Source organism: Mercenaria mercenaria, chromosome 6 (genome assembly GCF_021730395.1).
Source record: "Mercenaria mercenaria strain notata chromosome 6, MADL_Memer_1, whole genome shotgun sequence".
Taxonomy (NCBI): Eukaryota; Metazoa; Mollusca; class Bivalvia; order Venerida; family Veneridae; genus Mercenaria; species Mercenaria mercenaria.
In genome coordinates this window covers 14,614,864-14,627,744 of record NC_069366.1, presented here as the reverse complement: position 1 = coordinate 14,627,744, position 12,881 = coordinate 14,614,864, and the positions used below count along the sequence as shown (strand labels likewise).

At 34.7% G+C, this 12,881-nt stretch overlaps 1 protein-coding gene across 2 annotated transcripts; it reads left to right on the top strand.

The window, feature by feature from the left end:
• The first annotated feature begins 3,470 nt into the window (after window positions 1–3,470).
• Window positions 3,471–8,077, top strand: LOC123550301 (uncharacterized). 2 transcript variants are annotated; one of them, XM_045338733.2, is made up of 4 exons: window positions 3,471–3,552; window positions 5,153–6,419; window positions 6,547–6,592; window positions 7,222–8,077. In XM_045338733.2, exons 2-4 carry the CDS (start codon window positions 5,153–5,155, stop codon window positions 7,826–7,828), a joined length of 1,920 nt encoding a protein of 639 aa, XP_045194668.2. In that variant the 5' UTR covers window positions 3,471–3,552; the 3' UTR covers window positions 7,829–8,077. The 2 variants fall into 2 exon arrangements, with proteins under 2 accessions (XP_045194668.2, XP_045194666.2); XM_045338731.2 differs by lacking the exon at window positions 3,471–3,552 and adding an exon at window positions 4,063–4,175.
• The last annotated feature ends 4,804 nt before the right edge of the window (window positions 8,078–12,881 follow it).

Sequence of the window (12,881 nt, the reverse complement as noted above, 5' to 3'; positions counted from 1 at the left end):
ATTTATTTTATTATGTTACCCTATGACACTGACGTATATCTAACAAGCACCGGACCTAAATATTTGACACAACGTCACATTTGAATTTGTAACTTAAAATTTGAAAATACTTTTATAACGACTTTTGAAATTTATGATGACATCTATTCAGAGCATATACATGCTATCATTTTTTTTATGAGTGAATCAAGCGAAATTTCATCTGCTGGAGAGAAACTTTAGACAATAAAAAAGTAAGTATGCACGCCAGATTTTAGAGGGGCCCAGGCCGGGTGCACAACTCTGAATCCACCCTTTATGCACGGCTGTGTTCCCTTTTGTGTTTGTCTTGTCCTTATGGTATTATTTTATCCATGTTTTTATGTGTATCTGTCAGTTGTTCATACGCACGTTTGCACGTTACGTACGTACGTACATGCATTCATCCCTAATATATGCGCTGATTAGGAGGTTGCGTTTTGTAAACGTTGGTAATTCTGTTGGATTTTTTGTTCCATGTTTTTTTTTTCAGGTGAAGCTGCAGGATACTTCAAAATGGTCATGTATGTATACGAGATCAATTATGAAATAAAAACAACAAACATTGTCCTACATAAACAACGAAAAAGTCATTTAAACTTAGAAAATGAGGATTATTTTGCCAAAAATTGTCTAATAGCAATAATTAATACATTTGTTGTTTTTTTCGGGTTTTCAACATTTAAGGTCATTTTCCAAAGGAAAATATATTATTACACTGAACTTTAAAATTATGCCAAAAAGAGAGAAGGGCCCAAGTTAGAGGTATATCGCCTGAGGTCCGGCCGTCAACTATAATGGTAGGGCGACAATTATGCCATTCAAAAAGTTGAACCCGGTCCCAATTTTTAACAAAGCAAGTTATACACCAAAATGTTCGCAAGGTTCTGAAGTTTATCAGGCTGCCGGCATAAATTGGCGATCTGAGAAATCTAAGATGGCATCCAAGATGGCCGCCACAAAAATAATGATGACTACAATGTTTAAACACACCATCATGTCTACATTTTAATATAAGTTTAAATTATTTTTCTGTTTAATATTTTACTACGATATGTCAGATTTTATGCAAATTAAAGGTCAAAAGGTCAAATAATTATAAAACTCAAATATCGGATAAATAAAAGTGTATATTTAGCATATGATTTCAGGACAATTTTCAGATTTCAAATGTATTTATGCAAAAACATGTCCTTAAGTTCATTCTCGGTGAACAGTACTCATAGTACCGTGAATGCTACTCAGTGAGCGTACTCACAGTACCGTGAATACTACTCAGTGAGCAGTACTCACGGTAATGTGAACACTACTCAGTGAGCAGTACTCACGGTAATGTAAACACTACTCAGTGAGCAGTACTAACAGTGCCGTGAGCAATACTATTATTCATATTACATATACATATATTCATAGTAACATGAACACTACTCAATGAGCAGTACCCACGGGGCCGTGAACACTACTCAGTGAGCAGTACTCACGGTGGCATGAACACTACTCAGTGAGCGGTACTCACGGTGCCGTGAACACTACTCAGTGAGCGGTACTAACGGCGCCGTGAACACTACTCAATGAGCAGTACCCACGTGGCCGTGAACACTACTCAGTGAGCGGTATTCACCGTGCCGTGAACACTACTCAGTGAGCAGTACTAACGGTACTGTGAATACTACTCAATGAGCAGTAGTCACGGCGCCGTGAACATTACTCAGTGAACAGTACTCAGGGTGCAGTGAACTTTACTCATAGTTTCGTGAATACTCTTCAGTGAGCTGTACTCACGGTAATGTGAACACTACTCAGTGAGAAGTATTCACAGTGCCGTGAACACTACTCAGTGAGCAATAATCACGGTGCCATGAACACTACCCAGTGAGCAATACTCACAGTACAGTACTGTGAACGCTACAAAGTAAATAGTACTCACAGTGCGTGAACACTACTAGATGATCAATATTCTGTGAAAAGTACTCAGAGCTGTGATCACTCCACACTGATCTTTAAGCATTGATCATTGAGAAATTGTAACCCCAGCACACTTAGAGTCATTCCCACTAAACATTTCTCACCACACTAAAAAGGGACACCGTTGTAAAAAAAATGTGACCGTGCGACCACATACACGCCTCACAGGATCAATGCCCCCTTCTCTAACGAAAAAGGGGGCGACATTTTTGTCAACCTACCATATCCCCTTTTGGGACAGGTTAACAGTCAACTATTCAACAAGGGGTTTGAAGGAATAGTTTATATATGGCATCTTTCTAACGTTTAAACAGGGTAATAGTGTAAATTTGTTTTCAGTTTTGACATTTAAAACCGAATTTGATTATATATATATATATTTTGAAAATATGACGATGTTTATTTTTTTCAGCTCCTGTAAAACAGTTTTATTAGACTTTTAATTATTTCAGTGACATCGTCGAAACGTTTCAAAACCGTTTTATAATGTTCTAGCAAGGTGCATATAATCAAGTTATGCAAACATATTCTCTACTTTTGTATGCAAATCTTTGCTTGATGCAATATGCGCACAATAATTGAATAGCATTGACAACCTATCTATGGATAATACGACATTATCCGTGTCCATGATAACAAATATAAATAAATGTACTAATATACAGAATTTAAAACAATTACCTTAAATGAACCAAATATGTAGCTATTCTGATGTTCTGACCTCATAATGGATAAAACATCCCTATCATTGAGGGAATACAAAACATAAACAGAACTAGAAACTGACCACAACATTTGTTTTTCATACCTGCTTAACTTGAGGAAGAAAATTAGACACATGTATCCATATGTATCAACTTCTTCAAGTGCTTTTCTGTTTAACTTCTTGTAATGCGCATATAAAATCACATTAGTATGACTACCTTTTACAACAGTTTTACTGTAAAACATCAATAATTGTCATTCTTTGTATCTGATAATCCTTTTGTGCCATTCTTTGAATTCTTTCCAAAGGATTTATAAGTTCTAATTTTCAAAACTACAAATTACATGTAGTGATAATTAATGGGTAAAATTTGTATTTTTAGCAGGAATTCGACCTGTTGACATAATATATATTTTTACCTTTGAATGTAACAATTTAAAATTGGTATAGGTCTGGAATTTTGTATTGACTGACCTGTAGTTTATGTAAGGAGATAATAAAGTTACACTTTCATTGCTTGTTTAGGTAATTTCTTCGATGTAGGTTTGACCTTTGTAGGGCCTATTTGGGGTCGACGTAGCTTTTGATGGGGCTGACTATTTTGACGTACTGAAGAGTGACCCAAACCTTGATTACAACAATATGAGTAATATAGATATCTAAACTTTTATCGTAAAATAATGCAAGTGAACGCATGATTAGTTAACTTTGAAACTTAGAAATTCATATCCCAATTGACTATGAACGTATGTAGTGGTAGAAATATTTTTCTGCGAAGGTTGGGCACATAGTACATTCTAATATTTAAATCAAGTCAAGTTCATCCCGTCTCCACTTTGTCGATATTTGCCATCAGCTGAATTGTAAGTATCTTTGAAAAATACATATAATCATAATCGTTTTATATGTAAATGGTTTTCTTTTGGGGTGGGGATGGGAGTGCATGGATGGTATTCTGTCTACAGGGAATTATAACACCATAGTTTTGTAGTGAAACACGCCAATACCAAAGAGACTAAAAGAGTCGGCATTATTAGTTGGTTACAGGATACACGATGTACGCTGTCGCGGTATTTTTAATTTTTTTTTTTGCTAACGGATGGCGAGTTATATACGCTATCGCGAAAATTTATAGCAGGGTTTCATTGACAGGGTATATACCAAATGTAATACACACAACCAATAATAACCATAATTTTCATTATTAAATGAAATAAAATTTCTACGTATTGTCTCCGATTTGCTTTCTTCTAAGACAGAAAAAACAATAAAATCCAGAGTGTACCATTATATCAGTTAAACAAATCCTAATATTTGTGTTTATTCACGCTTCTAGTTTTGTTCAATGAAATCGCCCACCATGAACTCGGCACCATTGTTTTATATCTTCTTATATACCGAGCATACTTTAGAAAGTGTATATCCTTCTGTGTTAATGTTATGCATTCCATACAACGTTATTATTTACACCGGAACTTTTATAAATGTAAGTGCCATATGCTTCAATTTTTATCTCAATTACTTAATTCATTTAATGAAATATGATTATTTATAGGATGTTTTGATTGCCTTACTGAAATATTAATGTAACGGTGAAATACGTCTGGTAATTTTGTTGTGAAAGTATCAAATAATTATTTTTTCGTCTGGTTGCGTGAACCAAAATTCTGTAAACAATAATAAGACTTATTGAAAGACATACATGTTCGTTTTACATGAAAATCAACACCACTGTCTGATGTCATTCGGTGAAAGTGACTTAAAACTTACACTGAAATACAGACGGAAATAATTCGAGTTTTCCAAGTACGTACATAAAACAGGTATACATAACCGGGTATGTGCAGAGCTGAATATTTCGAAAGGTTTACTAACCGTTAAAACAAATATGTATAACATAACATAACAAAACATATTAAAGTGATTTAAAAAAGATTTTAGATGTATTTACATCATGGCATTTTGGGCGTTTTTTCACTGAAAGTTTTCTTGTGATGTATCCAATAGGCCATAATTTTTAACCACAGCTGTAATATAATAAAGACGTTTTTCTCACTAATTTTGTTTTTGTGGAAACCAGATTCTCTCAGATCAGAGAGAAACAAACAGTTGCATGCAATCTTTCTCCCAGTTAAACGTGAAAAATTAAATCTATTATTATTTTTATTATTATTATTATTATTTTCATTATTATTTAATTTTTTCAGGCTTTTAGTGTTCTATCAGTCTACCAGTTTAAACTATGTGGCATGTAAGGTTGGTCATAATATTTCATAATGCTTAGAAACTGACCATAATTCCCAACCTTACTAGTTTTGTATTTATTTACGATACTGTTTATCTATATAGAACAGTTATTTCTACATGGACATAATAACTTTTAACATTATATTATGTGTACAATACATACTAACGTACAACCAAAATTTGTTTGTTCATTTTCGTTTTTATCGTCTTATATAGATGTCCATTACTGGTCAACCACAAGAAATCAGCACAGTAAAATCGTCATGGGAAATATTAGATTCACCTGTCCCTCTGAAATCTGAATCTTTACAACATCCTTCCAAACGGAAATCAAGAACATTGCTGTCGGTTTCAAATACGATCACTTCGATTAGAGCTGAATCTTCCGGGTATTCAACAGACCAACATTTAAATCTGTCTGACCAACAGACATCAGAAGATACATCTTATAAACACATATCTTCTACTAGAATAAAACCAACTTCTCAAACTCTCAACCCCGAACTGGATAGTACTGGGCGGCTAAAAACCGAGGACTCCATTTCTCAGGAACATATAAGAAATAGATTAGAAGAAGTGCAGAAGGAGCCTAACAGCAGAGGTACTGCAACTTATGTTTCCAGCCAACGTCGTCCAACGGAAGATATTGCTGAAACCATAGCAACCGAATTTGAGAAACACGTACGAAAGTCACATAGGCCGATTAAAAGGGAATTAGATACTGAAGACGCTGCTAATATACGATATTTGCAAGATCAGTTAATAAAAGAAGATACCGAAAGTACTGCCTTTCACCAATTTGCGCATGAAGAAACAGTTCTGTCAAACACATCTGGAATGAATGATCCAAACTCTAAGTTGCAGAGTCGAGGAATTTCCGAAGGATCAAATTCAAATGTAATAGATACAAGATCTCCTGACAGCCGCGATTATTCTGAAATATCAAGAGAAACAAGCTCTACTGCATATCAAGGGCAAATATCCTGCAGCATAGCATCAGTGCATCATTCAGAAAATTCAGGTATGTCGCACGTGTCTTTAGATAGACCGAGACACCTAGTTAATAACAGACATGCTTCTGAGCGTCGTCTCTATAGAAACCCTCAAGGAGAACGCCCAAGGCCAGCTGAAACGATGAATAATCAGTACCATAATGAGGACCAAAGGTATCCGCCACATGAAGCGCATAATTATCGTCCAACTTTTCAGGATTCCCAGTCATCTTCCAGATATCTTAATAACGTTCGCTTCCCTCAAATACAAGTAGATGACATTGCAGCGCTCAAAGATGAAGACCGGCGAGATCATACACCTAGAGGAGACTCGGTCGTTTCGAACGCCGCTAAGTCCATGTCGGAAGTTGTGGATCATCCTCATGTTCCGGCGCCCACGGAGGAAGATGCACCGTTTCCTAGACAGACGATACCATTGGCTAATGCGCCGCTACCGACGTTCCATCCTCCTCCAACTATCATTCAAAATGGTAAATATAATTCTACGCTCGTGATTGTTTCACTTCCATAAGAACATTTACTTCCATTGTAGTAATAATACTTTGTTTACAATCTGCCGCCTTTGTTAGATATTTACAGAAAGTTTATCAATTTCAGGAATATCACAGGCCGATCTGCTCGAACTTATGTCTAAAGGTTTAGGGTAAGTGCTATGTACATTTAGATTAAGCGAATAAATAGCATTTTCGAGTAATTGCATATAACTGAATGTTTCTGAACCAAGTTTTATCATTCATCAATCAAACCGACTTTCAGGTAGTGCCTGGAGAACAATTTTCACACGAAGTTTATCCTTGATAGGAGCATGGTACTTATTTAGCAGAACACGTAACTGTCTAAAATAACATTGCCAAATGTTTTGTTTGTTTGTTTTGGGTTTAACGCCGTTTTTCAACAGTATTTCAGTCATGTAACGGCGGGCAGTTAACCTAACCAATGTTCCTGGATTCTGTACCAGTACAAATCTGTTCTCCGCAAGTAACTGCCAACTTCCCAACATGAATTATCAGAGGTGGAGGACGAATGATTTCAGACATAATGTCTTTTATCAAATCGTCACGGAGAACATATGCCACGCCCGGGGATCGAACTCGCGACCCCGCGATCCGTAGACCAACGCTCTCCCTACTGAGCTTAGCGGGCGGGCTATTACCAGATGTAATGAATGTTATCTATATATTTCAATTAGATTTAAGGAACGAAAAATCCTAAATGTATGCTAGGTATATCATTTCTAAGCATGTTTTATAGTTTAATAATATTTTGTTATAGGCAATTTACAACAGAAATGACGGTTATGGTATTAGAGAAGTTGAAACCTGAATACGAAGCACTCGCAAAACAAGTAGGAGAAGAGGTGAAAGAGTCTACCATAACAGAGCTGAAAGATCTCAGGGGAAAATTGACAGCTTCGGAGGCAGAAGTCAAATCCTTAAAAGTCGAGCGAGATAATCTCAAAACCGAAAATAGCAAAGAACGCGATCAAATGAAGAAAGAATTCGAAAAGGATAGACTGAAGCGAGTAAAGGAGTTTGAAGAAAAGAAAGAACTTATCGATAATCTTCAGAAAGAAAACGAGCAGTTCAAGTCATTGCTGAAGGAAAAAGATAAAATGTTGAAGAAAGCAGACGGGAAGGCAAAATCCGAAGAACAGAAGCGGATAAAATTTGAAGAAGAATCTGGAAAGAAGCAGAAAGAACTTCAGAAAGAACTAGATAAAATTAAAGGAGAATTGTTAGTACAGAAATCCAAGAAAAGGCTGCAAGTGTCTTCGGCGAGTAAGAAAGAGTGTTTAGGAAAACTAAATTCCCAGCATGGTTTATATCCTAGACAATTCAATGGACATAAACCAATCCCATATGATGAAGGTGATGACTAATGGATTATATTTGGTTATATTTGTCAATCTTTTTTACTTACAGCAAATAAGAATTAAGACCATTGCTTTTCTTCCATTTGGACTAAGCTAAAATTATGTTTTGACTTAAGGGTAGATAATACATATTTGTTTGAAAAATTAGCGTTATAATTGCTCTGTCCTTACAAATATCTGATTACATTAGGGTTTACGTTTGGAACCATCTGAACACAAGACAGATTTTTATTGATTAAAAGAAATGTATGTATAGCTCTAGTCCCAATCCGTGACTCTAGTTAATTCCCCTGACGGTCCGTCCACAGTAATATCGGACTGAAACGAGTTGGACTAGTATAGCACCAACAAGCGTTAATATGCTATGGAACTTAAGTTTCGAGTATATACTGAACAAAACAGCTGATGTTTCATTTGTTATTCTACCAATATGTTAAAATTACTAAAATACATAATTGATATTTGGCATATCTTTAGAGCGAACATTAAAAAAATGTCCATTAACGTGAAGACATTATTGTATTCATTTTAATACCTTGTCCAATTTATAGAAAGTCATTTACTAGTAAGTACGCATAAAAGTTGTGTTTTTAAAAATCGAATGAATAGTATTTATAAGAATACAAAAGTGTATAGAATGATTAAAAATCACACAAATATGAAATGCTCTTTTAAGATATGACACGACAACGACGTTATTTTGTTCGCACGTACAATCTGTCGTCTTTTAACATAACGCTTTTTCATTAGTTTGTAAGTTTTACATATTAAAGTGTATTTTCGTGACATTCTGAAAATTAGGTGGGGTCGAAATATGGATAGATTTATATGCAAGCAAAATTTGATGTTGTTGACACTTTATAATTTCATCAACTGCTTACTGTGCTATATTGACAAAATAACAAGTTACAGGTTAGCTATTTTGTTCAGTCGGTATGTATTTCATAACGAATAATATGTTGTGTTTTAAGTCTCATTTTTCATAACATTCGGAATTTAAAAACTTATGATGCGCTGAATCTATGTCATGACTTTTATCTGTATGTGAAACAGTATACAACATAAAAGTTGCAGTTCGATAAACATATAACTGTCGAGCCTATAGTCCTAAAACAAGATAATGTTTGATAATTGCGAAAATTTGGATGACTAGTAGCATGGTACTACGGATGGCAATTGATGAGCATATATTTGTTAAATTTGTTCATTTAATATTGAGCTTCACGACATTGGCAAACAAATCACGTTAAACCCGTGATGGCAAAATTTCCACGAGCTCAATATTAATCAAATATTCCACAGTGAACACATTAGAGTCAGGCATCAACCATTATAAACCTTTAAAACAGAACTGTTTCAGTTAACATATTAGACTCAGACATCAATCATTAGAGCCCTTTAAAACAGAACTGTTACAGTTAACATATTAGACTCAGTCATCAATCATTAGAGTCTGTAAAAATAAACAAATTAGACTCAGTCATCAATCATTAGAGTCCTTTAAAACTGAACTGTCACAGTGAACACAATAGACTCAGGCATCAATCATCAGAGTCCTTTAAAACAGAACGAACTGTAACAGTTAACACAATGGATTCAGACATCAATCATTAGAGTCCTTTAAAACAGAACTGTTACAGTTAACACAATGGATTCAGGTATCAATCATTAGAGTCCTTTAAAACAGAACTGTTACAGTGAACACAATAGACTCAGGCATCAATCATTAGAATCCTTTAAAACAGAACTGTTACAGTTAACATATTAGACTCAAACATCAGTCATTAGAGTCCTTTAAAAGAGAACTCTAACAGTTAACACAACAGACTCAGTCATCAATCATTAGAGTCCTTTAAAACAGAACTGTTACAGTGAACACATTAGACTCAATTAATCATTATAAACCTTCAAAACTGAATTGTTACATTTAACATATTAGACTCAGACATCAATCATAAGAGTCCTTTAAAACAGAGCTCTAACAGTTAACAAATAAGACTCAGTCATCAATCATTAGAATCCTTTAAAACAGAACTGTTGCAGTGAACACAATAGACTTAGGCATCAATCATTAGAGTCTTTAAAACAGAACTTTCACAGTTCACACATTAGACTCAGTCATAAATCATAGAGTCCTTTAAAACAGAACTGTAACTGTAAACACATTAGACTCACTCATCAATCATTAGAGTCCTTTAAAACAGAACTGTTACAGCGAACACAATAGATTCAGGCATCAATCATAAGAGTCCTTTAAAGCAGAAATGTTACAGTTAACACATTAGACTCAGACATCAATCATAAGAGTCCTTTAAAACAGAGCTCTAACAGTGAACAAAATAGACTCAGGCATCAATCATTAGAGTCCTTTAAAACAGAACTGTTACAGTGAACACAATAGACTCAGGCATCAATCATTAGAGTCCTTTAAAACAGAACTGTTACAGTGAACAAAATAGACTCAGGCATCAATCATTAGAGTCCTTTAAAACAGAACTGTTGCAGTGAACACAATAGACTCGGACATCAATCTGACATTAGAGTCTGTAAAAGTTAACACATTGGACTCAGGCATCAATCATTAGAGTCCTTTAAAACAGAACTGTTACAGTGAACAAATAAGACTCAACCATCAATCATTATAAACCTTTAAAACAAGAACCTTCACAGTGAACACAATAGACTCCGGCATCAGCATTAGAGTCCTTTAAAACAGAACTGTTACAGTTAACACATTAGACTCAAGCAACACACATTGCAAACTTTTAAAACCAGAACTTTCACAGTGAACACATTAAACTCAAGCATCGATCATTAGTGTCCTTTAAAACAGAACTTTTACAGTGAACAAATAAGACTCAATCATCAATCATTATAAACCTTTAAAACCAGAACCTTCACAGTGAATACAATAGACTCCGGCATCAGCATTAGAGTCCTTTAAAACAGAACTGTTACAGTTAACACATTAGACTCAAGCAACACACATTATAAACTTTTAAAACCAGAACTTTCCCTGTGAACACAATAGACTCCGGCATCAATCATTAGAGTCCTTTAAAACAGAACTGGTACAGTTAACACACTAGTCTCAAGCATCAATCATTATAAACCTGTAAAACCAGAACTTTCACAGTGAACACAATAAACTCAGGCATCAATCACCAGAGTCCTTTAAAACAAATGTTACGGTGAACACATTACACTCAAACATCAATCATTATAAACCTTCAAAACCAGAACTTCACAGTGAACACAATAGACTGAGGCATCAATCATCAGAATCCTTTAAAACAGAACTGTTACAGTGAACACAACAGACTCAGACATCACTCATTAAAGTCCTTTAAAAGAGAACAGTTACAGTTAAAGGCGTACGCTAGAATTCCCTGTATATGAGATGGGCGAAAATTTTCCCAATAACAGAATTTCTTTAAACTTTCGATATTGAAGGACAATCATCTAAGAAACAAAAATATGCAATAAAAATCATAGGTCACCGGTATCGAAAAAGAGTTATCTGCCCTTGAAAACATCATTTTTGGAGGAAATGCCGTTTTCAAGGGCAGATAACTCTTTTTCGATACCGGTGACCTATGATTTTTATTGCAGTTTTTTGTTTCTTAGATGATTGTCCTTCAATATCGAAAGTTTAAAGAAATTCTGTTATTGGGAAAATTTTCGCACCAAATTCTAGCATACGTCCTTAACGCATAAGACTCAAACATCAATTTTAAAACCAAAATATTTACAGTGAACACAGTAGACTCAAGCATCAATCATATAAGTCCTTTAAATCCAGAACTTTCTCAGTGGACAAATTAGAGTCAGTCATCAATCACCAGAGTCCTTTAAAACCAGAACTTTCTCAGTGAACAAATTAGAGTCAGTCATCAATCACCAGAGTCCTTTAAAACCAGAACTTTCACAGTGAACACAATAGACTTAGGCATCAATCATTAGAGTCTTTTAAAACGGAACAGTTACAGTGAACACATTGGACTCAGGCATCAATCATTAAAGTCTTTTAAAACAGAACTATTACAGTGAACATAGTAGTCTCAGGCATCAATCATTAGAGTCCTCTAAGACGGAACTATCACAACTTTCACACTAGACTCATATATCAATCATTAGAGTTCTTTTAAAAAGCTACCACAGGGAACACATTTGACTCAGACATTAATTATTAAAGTCATTTAAAACAGTGTTACACACACATATTTCTTTAACTTAACCCGCCCGCTTAGCTCAATAGGGAGAGCGCGCGGTCGCGAATTCGATCACCGTACGAGGCGTACTTTTTTCGTGACGATTTGATAAAAGACATTGTTTCTGAAATCATTCGTCCTCCATCTCTGATTCATATGGGGAAGTTGACAGTTACTTGCGAAGAACAGGTTTGTACTGGTACAGAATCCAGGAACAGTCCGTTACATAATTGAAATATTGTTGAAATAAACAGCGTTAAACCCAAAATAAACAAACAACAAACAAACACATTTCTTTAACTCAAAATTTAAGACTGTAAACATTCGTGTGAGAAGGTCTGTTCTCCTTGTTATTTGTCAGAAGCTGTAAATTGTGAAAACAATCATCTGAAAATGCATACGAATCATAGGAATTTGGACCGATATCACTACCTTACGTACACATAGTACACCAAAGTTAGGCACGTGAAAATAGCTTCAAATAATATTTGAATGCATGGTGTATAACCAAATTTCATTCTCATATTGGCGGTTTATATGGCTCTCCATGTAATATTTCAAATATTGTTTTAATAATTTAATTGTTGTATTCATCAAAACTAGACGACAACAGACGGAAATAGTTTTCTTTTTGCAGATGCGATAACATTTTTTTCTTTCAAACAAGTTTAAATACTACATATATATGAAAGATATTTTTACACTATGTGGGTCAATATTTAAAAGTCAAAAATCGTGCCACGATTTTACGGATAATGATATATTTTCCGAAAAAAATAAAAAAAAAAACCCCAAAAAAACAGAAGATAAAGCAGAAGAACCTTAAAAAATGCATTGATTGAAACATA

Excerpts from the sequence above, each read along its gene's own strand:
- LOC123550301 (XM_045338731.2), top strand. The coding sequence starts at position 4,125 with ATGTTATGCATTCCATACAACGTTATTATTTACACCGGAACTTTTATA. Across the intron at positions 4,176-5,152 it reads ACACCGGAACTTTTATAAAT|ATGTCCATTACTGGTCAACC; the intron begins GTAAGTGCCATA and ends CGTCTTATATAG. Across the intron at positions 6,420-6,546 it reads TCCAACTATCATTCAAAATG|GAATATCACAGGCCGATCTG; the intron begins GTAAATATAATT and ends TATCAATTTCAG.